The sequence below is a fragment of the Bos indicus x Bos taurus genome, chromosome 2 (genome assembly GCF_003369695.1).
Source record: "Bos indicus x Bos taurus breed Angus x Brahman F1 hybrid chromosome 2, Bos_hybrid_MaternalHap_v2.0, whole genome shotgun sequence".
In the NCBI taxonomy this organism is placed as follows: domain Eukaryota; kingdom Metazoa; phylum Chordata; class Mammalia; order Artiodactyla; family Bovidae; genus Bos; species Bos indicus x Bos taurus.
In genome coordinates, this window is record NC_040077.1 from 30466057 (window position 1) to 30477446 (window position 11390).

At 38.0% G+C, this 11390-nt stretch overlaps 1 protein-coding gene across 4 annotated transcripts in view; it reads right to left on the minus strand.

The window, feature by feature from the left end:
• Nucleotides 1-571: 571 nt before the first annotated feature.
• Nucleotides 572-11390, minus strand: part of CSRNP3 (cysteine and serine rich nuclear protein 3) — a 203802-nt gene continuing 192983 nt past the window's right edge. For all 4 annotated transcript variants that reach the window (XM_027558853.1, XM_027558862.1, XM_027558872.1 and 1 more), the window contains one exon: nucleotides 572-11061. In XM_027558853.1, the coding sequence (XP_027414654.1) occupies nucleotides 10009-11061 (1053 nt within the window). In that variant the 3' untranslated portion in view covers nucleotides 572-10008. The remainder of the gene's footprint in view (nucleotides 11062-11390) is intronic.

An 11390-nucleotide genomic window follows, 5' to 3' on the forward strand; every position in this document is an offset into this window, starting at 1 on the left:
AGAAAAACAAGTTGTTTGAAGACAGTGACTTGTACATAATAGGAAATTAGGAAGGATCCATTTTCTTTTCTCTTCATTCTACTGCCAATGAAAAGAAGTTTGGTTACCTTGAGTCAGCATGATTAAACAGACAGGCATGTATGTGTACCTATGTGTACATATTCTAAATACCAAATCACACAGATTCTGCTTCCTGCAAAGCAAAACACAAATACTGCTAAACATGTGAATTGCAGGATACTACTTACAAAAGACTGCATTTGTCTTGGTAAAAGTATCCTCCCCAATTTCACTGGAATAGGAAGTTCCTTTCTGGCCCTCATATTTGTTTACATGTCATTACTTGATGAAAGGGTTGAATACAGCTGAGGAAGAAAAATGTTATTAAGCATCTCCACTTAGAGATCAATCACAGTAGAGTTAGCACATCTTTGAGTCATTTCACAGGAACTGGCTTCACACACAACTTTTCAGGAATGTATCTGTTATACCGAAGGAGGGAGGTATTCTTGTATGTGTGTGACCGCTTTGAAGGTAAGAACAAAAGATTTACACAAAATGCAACAGTAGATACAATTTAGAAACTGGTTTTACTCTGCTGCAAACAAATGGACAAGATATTTGTACAATATATAATAAAAAGTACAGCATAATACAAGTGCCACTAATAAAAGAAACTTAAGGATAAGACTTAAAAATGCTTATTTGTAATATATATATATATACACACTGCAATAAAAAGCCACAATAAATACACGAATTTCCATGTCATTCATAATAAATACTGAAAATATAAATACAGAAGACTACAGCTAATATGAATAAATTATTACAACATAAGGTCCAGGTTAAGTTCTGTTGACTATTACTGTAGCTTATTTCATATACCCTTTGGCATCTTTGATGTTATAACTTATACACAAGAGAAATCAATCTAGAAACTATGTGACATACAACATGATGTCTTAGTGTAAAGTGAAGGTATGTATGACTTGTAGTTTGATTTTCTTCCCGTCAACCTTTCTAAGTGATTATATTGAGCATAACAGTAATAAAGTATCTATTGAAATATTGTTGAAATTGAGTAAAGGTCATAATAAGAGTCAACAAAAAGATAAAACCAATCACAATATAGAAAATGTTATATGGTGAATTGATCCCACTGTGTTTAGATTACTTTTTTTTTTTTGCCAGTGAAATCCAACAGATAAGAAACAAAAAAACCCCACAAATACTCTCAAAAGACTTCCCTTGTGTAAAGACCATTCCCAATGTCCGAATGGTTCAATGTAGACTGAAGGATAACACCCAAGTGCTTTGGATCATTTGATCTACCATTACATTCAGCTCACAAAGTTTCACCAGAATTTGCAAATGTACCAAATTTCTATGGCAGCTGGAAAGTGGACACACAGTTGATGTCTAAGACTATGATGAAGGTAAAGATACTGCAAAAGGTGACATTTGTCTATGCAACCAATTATACATACACATTTTAAATGGGGAGAATGCATTTTTGACTAATGTCAGATGACCTTTTCCTATCAAACTGTTATACCCTGTGACACTGAGGGAAACACATTGAAAGAACAAAGTGCCATTTTCTGCATTAACAGGCATTAACCAGTACATATGTATTAATAGTTCTATCTTAAGAGGCTATTACACCAGAAATGCAATAAACTAAAATGAAAGCAGATCAGCTTTACTAAGACACAATAAAGGCTGAGGTTCTTAGGAACAGAGTTGTAATCTACATTTTTTTTAAAAACTATTTCTGTACTGTAAATGTCTAGCATTTATTTTACATCAAACACTTTTGAAACATGTTTCACAAACTACGCCTCAGACTTATTTCCAAAGAGGTGTCTAGAATCAATTAAAACATGGGCCAAATGATTCAACATTCTTTACATAAGCAATATATAGGGTTTTTTTTTTTTTTTAAAGCAAAAAAGGGTTATTTCCCCTAATGTTATTTATAGGGAGAAACCACATGGATGTGGCTGTCATTTCACAAGATCATCTGAGTTGGGGGAGTTAAGCAGCTGTACCTAGACTGGAAAAAATCCCGTACAGAGAGGAGAAATTGATTTCCAGGGTGCTCCTTATTTTCCTGCTAGTTCTAACTCCAAGCTGGAGGCAACTCTGAACAAACAGAAAAAGCTCTCTGCAGGCGGTGCTTGGATCAAGTGATGTAATCAGAAAAAAAATCACCACCCTCCTGGACTCCTCCTTCTGTTTTCAGGCCTTGTCAGGACAACACATTTTTAAATTATTGTGTGGAACCCTGAGAAGGCAAGCAGCCACTGTTTCCAGAACATGGGGACAAAGGCTGGGATCAAATGGTGGCTGAGTAATTTCTCTGGAGTCATTCTATCCCACACCAGACTCTCCACTGCCAGTCCATTCCCCAGAAAACGTGGGAAAAGTAGAGATTCTCCTTTGTCATTTTAGGGTATAGAAAGATGAATGCGAAAGTACCTATTTGGAAGCAAGAAGGGAGAAAATGCTCCCTTTTTGTAACTGTAACTTCTCAGAAAATTGAGCAGTTTAAAAGCGGAGTCACTTGATCCTAGTTCTGATATCTGTCACTGGGGATCTGAAACAGTCACTTTTCCTGATATAGCAGTGGCAAAACAAAAAAGAAGATAAAAACAAACCAAAAACTATAGCAATATTTGTCATGAGCAGGTCAAGTTACTGAACATTGTCCCAATATCCACATCTTTCTTTTTAAAACTCTGATTTCTTAGGAGTCTTAGGGAATCATCAAATGTAACAAACACCAAAGGTAAAGGAAACCCAACTTTCTGAGGCTCCCAGGACAATGGCCCAAATCACCACATCTGTTGCCAGGTGCCTAGTTCACAAAGACAGGCCAAGACATTTTCCTACTGTGAGAAAAGCCTAAGAGAACTGCATTGTGTTGCTAAGGAAACCATCTTCCCCAGAGATGTTAAGAATAGATGGGTATCTATCCTTTAGAGCATGCCTGAGTGACAGTCTTCCCTAGAGGTAGATGGATGAGTTAGATGGACCTCTGGAGCCACAGGGCTATAAAATTTGAAGAATACAGAAGAATCTCAAACTTTCCATTATTCACACACAGTTGGCCATCTTAAGTATCTTTGAAAAGATGAAACTATGCTGAGATACCCGTTTGGCATGACTAGTGCCTAATGAATCAAGACAGACAGTAACCTGTGGCAGTGAACCTTATTTGGTTATGGTAAAGATGAAATGACTTTGCCAACTACTAAAATTTAACATCAATTATATTCAGAAATCATTTGGGTATCATTAAAACATTCAAGGATCAACACTAAATTAAAAATAAAACAACAGCTAACCTTGGGCAATTTATATTCTAGTTTTAGATATTTGGGTTTTTCCTCTTTAGAAGAATTCAGATAAGGATTTCATTTCATTTCTTCTTTCTCTTTCATGTTAAAGTATCTTTTCAAAATGGTATATAGATCTTTGGATTTTTTTAAAGATAAGCGCTTTATTTATGGCTAAGGAGAAAAGCTTGGTGGCCAACATAAAAAGAAGGAACAAAACAAAATTGGATAAATTTTGCTACAAAGTTAGAAATTTCAATTTTATTTTGTATAGGTTCCCTACTTCGAGACAACAACAAACCATATTAGGAGTTCACACCCCTGACAAGGTCATTTCTGGTCCTACGCAACATGGCAGGAGATAAAGAGCTTAGGTGATAGAAGCTCCTAGACAATTTTTAAAGAGATATTTTCTAAGTCAATTTCCCTTCTAAAAATATTCATTAATAAATAACTTGCAATATCCTGCTAAGCCAGATAAAAATATTGGGAGAAAGCCACAAGAGAAAGGAGAATATCTAACAAAGAAGTATTCCAAAATTACAACTGAAGTCATTCAAACAGGTCACATAAATTAATTTAGACAAAGGCTAGGCTAATTTCTATCATAAATTTGTCTTCTCCTAAACCCTTCTAATCAATATATATTAGCTTAAAAATATTTAAGCGGCCTCACACGGCACTAGAATGAGTCATTGAACTGAGCTGACTATCACCATGGTAATGAGTAATGCAAAGAAAGGAATGCCACCATTATGCTGAATACAAGCATTATCCAACATATCACCAGTATGCTGAATACAAGCATTATCCAACATAAATTCTACATTCTTGAAACTTCAGTTCTGCCAGAAGCTTCTATGAGATGAAATAAAATGACACACTAGAGTTGGCTTTTCTTGAATTATAAGCAAGTATAGAGTATCAAGTGGAAACAATTACCCTGTATAGTGATATATTTATCACAAGTGAAAGAAAGTAGTCAACAACCTGACTTAAATCTTTGAAATTCATTTTCCATGAATGTACTAAGTATCTGAATTTACTAAAATCACAGGCTATATGTTAGATTACAAAAACTGTATATAAAAATGAACTGGCTTAGGTTTTGAATCTGGTTGTAAAGACCTTCCTGCTTCCCATCATTCTGTCTGAATCACCACTGCCAGGATACAGAAATCAAGGCATTATTACACTTACTATCCAGACAGCGCAAAGTTAGACTAACCCCAGGGCTGCTTATCAAGTAAAACCCAGGTCACGTCAAGCTTTTCAATTTGAATTTCTGATAAGAAAGAAAAAGCCCAAAATACTTGCATTGTTATAAAGGGAGGAATCTCCTGCTCCCTTTTGTAGGAGAGGGGTTGAAATAAAACCAGAAACAACTGTTTTAAATAATCACATTCAATATAAGATTTGGCAGGTGAAATATTAAAGAGCTCTTTCATTTCCATATTCATAACTTTTGACAAGAATCTATCATTCTTTTTAATATAAAATGTGTTTACATCTTTAAAATAGTTTTTTTTTTATCATGCTGTAGCTCTGTATTTTTTTTTAAAAGCATCAAATTATTTTCAGATAGGAAGATGTAATTGATGGGAATAGTAGGTCACAGATGTGAACACCAACTGGGCTGTGAGGGTCCACATTGTAACTTCTAGGTTTTGGGTTGCCATTTATGAATCCAGTTTTTCTAGTAAAATAAAATTATAGTTTCTCAGCTCAGCTCAAACTTTGATTCTTAGGAGATACCATAACTTTTTAAGCTTATAGTCCATTCTCACCCCACCCAAAATTTCTATAATTCTAGTGAGTTTTCAAATTGCTGATATTCAGTTAAATTAAGTCAATTACATTCTTTAGTGCTACAGAAAACATCTGATGAGCTGTGCTACTTGCGCAGAGCTGTGGCAATCGGCTTAGGCATTTAAGTTACTCCAGCACAAGTTAGCAGATTTCAGAATGAATAATGTAATCAGTAGTTGCAAATTCAAGAGTGATTAAGGCTTTAGTTTTTGGTGTTGGTTATGGTAAGAATTCATAGCTTAGTTTTGAATTATAGTTGTCTTGCCTTTGAAAGCATGAAGCTAGTTCCCATTTAAGGTTGGTATTTTCTACATCGACTACAATAATAAACTCTGAACTATCTTGAGACAACAAGGAGCAGATGCCATTTGAAGAGAAAGATTAAGTCTGTATTTGGAGAAATGGAAGTCTCGTGGCACCTTTTACAAGGGTAGTCTCTTAACTTTGGAGGATGTCGATTTTCTACCTGCTAATTCAATGGTTTGTAATCCCTGGCTAGAAGTAAGGATGCCGAGTGACCTGTTTTCTACAAGCTGCAAGGCAATGCTGTTGGAACCAGGAACTCAAGCTTAGCTATTTTATAGGCTCTTTGTAAACAGAAATGAGTGATGGTGCTCTACACTGTGGCTTCAAAGGTTTCCTGAAAGGTTTCCTGGGTTATGTGTGAGTCAACCTGCCTTTGAAACTGTCTGGTAGGAGTGCTGGTATAACTTTAGTATAACTTACCTAGGTCTAACACCAAAGAAGCAATTATGTGAAAATCTCTTTTTCATTGGGTTAAGCTCTTCTAGTTGTGGCCAGATTTAATTCATAACTTTCAGATAGAGAGGGAAGTAAGAGGATCCAGTGAGTTCTACTAATTTAGGCAAAGAAGTATCTTTTTTAGTTGCAGTTTTCATGTAATCAGACAAGAACTGATGTCATCTTTTCTAACATCACTTTATAAAGTCATAACTTAAAAGGACTGTAATGAGGTTTGATTATTTCATTCCACTTTTCATCATTATCATAATCCCTTAGAATTTGTAGTGTTTCCCCCTCTTTTTAACCACCTAGGACAGTTCCTCTAACATAGTAGATGTTCAATAAATATTTGTTAAAAGAAAGAATTGATAAACACATTGTAAATATGTTAAAACCAAAGGATTTTGACTTGTACAACAATCTCAGAAGTTTAACCAAAGAATCAGTGATATATCAGTTAATAAGAAATAAATCTTTCATTTCCTTGCTTAATGACAACCAAACCAGAATTCTGCCTAGAAATCATCTGTCAGAGGATACAATTTTAAAGAACATAATCATTTATAATCTCCTTTTTCCTTTGTTAATGTGTGACCAGTGTTTCTGTAATTTATTGTTTTTATTGGGGGAGGTATCGCTGGGCTATATATGATTATGAAGATTTTAATAATAAAATTAATTAGTAAATATTAGCTTCAAATTTTATATGTGATTGGCACTCTGGGAAAAATGCTGTTTCACCACAAAGAAAACACTGGCTTTCAGAAAGTAACCATATTCTTCAATTAACCAAAAGACAGAAGACAAATGGATTTTACTGATGTCTTAAATAATCAATGATCAAGAGAAGGGAAAAAAGTAAATCTCTTTGATTGATTTCTTTCTCCCAGAGGAAGCCTAGAATGACAAAGGAAATGCAAGCTGCTCCAGCCACTTGACTTGCAAATCAATTTGGCCTGGATTATAACTGGGAATTAAACCCTAATAAAAGGTAGAGGGCTGGTGCTAAAACAACAGTGACTAAAGCACAAAGCTTTGCCATTGACAGTGAATGACTAAAAAGCCGTGTGTCAAAACAAGACTATAATTTGGCTAGCTAGACTACGGGGGTAATACAACAGCTGCAGGTCAGGTTACTGTGTCTCCGTGTAAAGATCTGAAGAATCCACTGGCTGCGTCCAGCTCTTGGTCCCCATTTAAAAATGCTTAGAAAAACTGTAGCCCTTCCTGGCATGTGGGCATTTTTTTGTTGAATAGATGATCTATTAATGGAAAAAAAAAAAAAGTCAAATGGCACACTGTGCTCTCTCAGCTTTTCTGGGAAAAAGTAACAATGAAATGATTCTACCATTAGTATCATTTACAACTTGAACCAGTATATTTAAACTATAGCTTTAAAAATCATCTTCATTTCCAGACCACAGTTGTAGATCATAAAACCCAACCAAATGCTAGGGTAGGGAAAATTCAGTACTCCTTATTGGCCTAAAATCTGTCATTCTCTGATGTGTGGTATTACACCTACTGTGTGTGTTGAGGGAGGCATGTGCGCGAGTGTTTTCATAGGTAATCTGTGTATGTAGGCAATATTTAGGGGTTAGGTTATAAATATATATGAATGTTTGGCTGGAAGGTTAATCCTGTGTAGCAGTGACTTTTGACCCCAATTAGACAGATAGGGGAAAAGCTCTGTTTTTTGTTTGTTTTCCTGTTTCTAGATTAAGCATCTTTTTGGAAATGAAGCTACTAAACAGAGTCCCCGTCCAACATAAACAAGTAGGTGTCAACCTTCTTGTGAAAATAAAGCTGAACTGAATTAAATATCCATCCTTTCAGAATCTAGACTGGCATTCTACCCTTCAATTCTGCACAGAGACACCTCTGCCCCACTCTGCCGCACTGTGTTCCAAGCATACGCTGAGTGCTTCACATGTAAGTAACTATTTCAAAGGCTTGCAATGGTCTAATCAATATGGCACACAGGATTTTTCATGTGCTCAAATGAAGGAACAATAGTGTCTTGTCATTTTCTCTTTGGGCCTGTGCTCTTTAGATTGTATTGATAGGGGGAAAAATTTGGAGATCAAGCACTAAAAACTGTAATTTTACAGACAACATGAGATATGCTATCAAGATTTGAGCAAAACCCCAATCTGAATAGCCCAAAGGGCCTGTCATTCAAAAGGAGCATCCCTGCCCCCATTACTTCTACCTCCATAAAGACCAGCCCAAAGCTGCTTTAATATGAATACTAATGGTTCTAAGGTTGGGTTGGCTCATTGTGGGGGTAGAGTAGGGGCTGTAACCAACTGCACAGTGGAAGAGCTGCCAAGTAAACATGTTTTCCCCAAGTCAAGTCTTAGTAGAAACTCTTCCATTGGAGGACTTTCTCTAGACCAAACATTTTTAAATTCAGTGAAATAAAATAGTATTTTCTAAGGACTTGAGATCTACAATGTATTTATATCCATATTTCTAAACACCCAAGTCTAAGAGACAAAAAATAAGTAGTGATGCAGTCACTGAATAGCAAGGCATGTCCACATTTCAAAGAGGCATAAAATGTGAAATGACATAACAATAGAAGGTCAAAAATATGAAACAGATTTAGCATAGTCATATTGCATTGGAACTAAAAAGTTAGAACACACTATTTAGTTACCTAAACTAATTTACAGGAAAACAGGATCTTAGAAGTCCTCCGACGAACCAAGTGCAGATAATCTAAAGGTGGGGAGTGCATGTTTTATTTCTATCTGTCCCCTTTTATAAGAGAACATGAGGTAATTAGAAAGTATTCAATGCATTCTGGACTGTTCTGCTAATTGTCCCAGGCAAGAGAAATCAAAATGCTTCAGAAAAGTAAGGCCTAGTTGAGTATTTGGGTAGAGGCCCCCACTTCAGTCAGCTAGTCACTAAGTGTAAATTTCATTAAACACTCATTTTTGTAGAGACGGATTGATCACGCTGTAGAAAAAGGCTGGTTGCTGAGGCTGTGTCTCTTCCGTGTTTTCTCAGCCTCCTCTGCTTTGACCGAGTTAGGTCTTGAGAGTGGTGAAGGAAAACAGGTCATTTTTCCTTCATAAAGTATCATTGGATTGATTCCTCTATTTAATTCTATGAACCTTATAATAGTTACAGATTTTAAAAATGTTTTTTGTTTTTAATTTTTCATCTCAAAGAGTTCTTAGTCCCCACCCCTCACAAGGTACCATGAAGGGGCACTAAAGTGCATTTTGATGCAGGGGAGTAGAGTTTGAAGGTGCTGTCCAAGCTAAGAACCAAGATGATGCTGTGTTTAAAAAAGAAAGGCAATAATACCTTCTACCTCCATCTCTGGAGTCAGCTGAGGGAGGGCAATGAACTAGGCCCTCACCAGAGGATTGTCCTAACTCTTGACTTTAGAGAAAACTGTGTAAGGACCTGCACATACAGACTCATTTGTTTGTCCAAAATAGCAAAAATAGGCCTATTTCACCCTTAAGAAAGTATTTGCAAATCTGATCAGACATGATCATAAAAACGTGAATGGATTCCAGAGGCAATCCATGTGGGCATGCTCGGTGGTACTAACTATGCATCTTCAGCTGAAAAGAACATGCTGCAGTTCGTTTTCATCAGAACATGACTTCTAGCTACCATAAATAAAATACACGTGGGGCAATTAAATCTTTTTCTTACAATAATAACTTTTACATTAAAAAGTCACCGTCATCTTCAGATATATTGAAAATTAGGACTCTAAATCTCATTTCCCAGTCTCAGTTAACAATCTTGCACAGGCCCGATAATCCAAAACTTGGAGCTCTGATCTACACAGCTTGGCAGGTTTCACACAGTTTGACAGGTAGGCAACTGTGAGATATGCTTTTTTTTAAAATTAGCATTTTCTATCAAAACAGTCTGAAATCATTTAAAATCCTCATAGAGACTGCGTTTGTGCAATGGCACAGTCGCATAGCTAGAAAGGAGAAAACAAAATACAGTCTGGAAGCTTCACCACGGGCCAAGTTTTCTTGGTCCTCAGTTGAAACCACAACGAGCCCAGGAAATCCAATTAAATACAGTGCTTTAAATAGGAGAAGAGTTGGTCCTAGAATAACTTAAACTACTAAACAGGGACAGTCTCGACCACAGGCGATTTGATGCACTCTTCGTGCAATCTACTCTTTTCTGCAAGGCTCAAAGGATCTTCAGCAGGATGCTCTGAAATGTGACTGTCACCATTCATCGCAGAGACAAACCCTTCCTGGGAGGGGCCTTTCAAGTATGAGTGAAATTCCACTTGAGGATGACTGGACCTGTGTTCGGGATATAAGCTATTGCAGGGCACGCCGCCGTCATTTTCCGAAGAGGAGCAGCAAACGATGACGGAGGGGTTGGCCGCTGGATAGTGGGAGGCGCCGTACGCCTCCTCGGCTTGCCGGGCGTAGTCCACGAACTGCTCCGGGGTCATGGTGTAAGGCACCAGCGAGAGGGTACCGCTCTTGACAGTCTCTCTTTCCGGATAGTTCTCAGACATCTGGCTGGGAGTTCCTGGAATGTGGCTATCTATTTGGTAATAGAGGGTCGAAGAGTTGGCATAAAAAGGAGCGTTCTTCGCGTGGCTCTCGTGGACGGCGGTGCCATCGGAATAACAAAGGACGGAAGGAAGAGGAACCACCTCGGCGTGGGGACCCAGACCTTCCACGAAACTGTCCCCTTTCTCGTCGTCGTCCTCTTCCTCCTCCTCCTCCTCCTCTTCCTCCTCCTCTTCCTCGGACTCGCTGGGGGCCAGGCTCTGCGTGCTGGAGTCCGTGACTCCGCTGCAGAAACTGCTGCCATCCTCTTCCTCCTCCTCCTCTTCCTCCCCCTGGCAGTCTAACTCCTCGGCCGACTGCAGGTGCAGCACGGCAGCCTGCGGTTCCGTTTCAATCTCGAAATTGTCTGCGAGAGCATATTCGACGGAGTGAGCCACCGGGCCCATGGAACTACCGTGCGCACTTATCTCCCCGTGGCAGCCGTTCAGCGCGGGGATTTGCTGCTCTCGGTTTTTCTCCAGTTCAAGTTTCATTATTGTGTGCAAAAAGTGAGTCCGGACACGGATAGGATTAAATTCAATTCTACCTGCTGTGTTACTACATCCTTCTTTAGTGCAGCCACAGGGGAAAGACATTCGATCCACCTTGGGAGGAAGAACACAGATTAGGCCCCCTGGAACTCTTAACAAATCAAATCAAAATCCGGTACCTCACGGCAAACCCTTGGAATCTGGGATGACAAACCCACTTAGGCCAGAATAAATGACAGTCAAACAGCAAACAGAAACAAAAGGGGAAGTGAAGGCTTAGGACAGAAGAGTTAAAACTGATTTTAAACCTATGCTCCATATAAAAATGAGTTGATGGTATGGTTTTAATCCGTTTATCCCTCCTGCGCTTTCTTTACTTGTTTCCATCCTCCCTTACCCCTTCTCTCCTGCCCATTAATTTCGGCCCCATTTTTTTCCCCCCA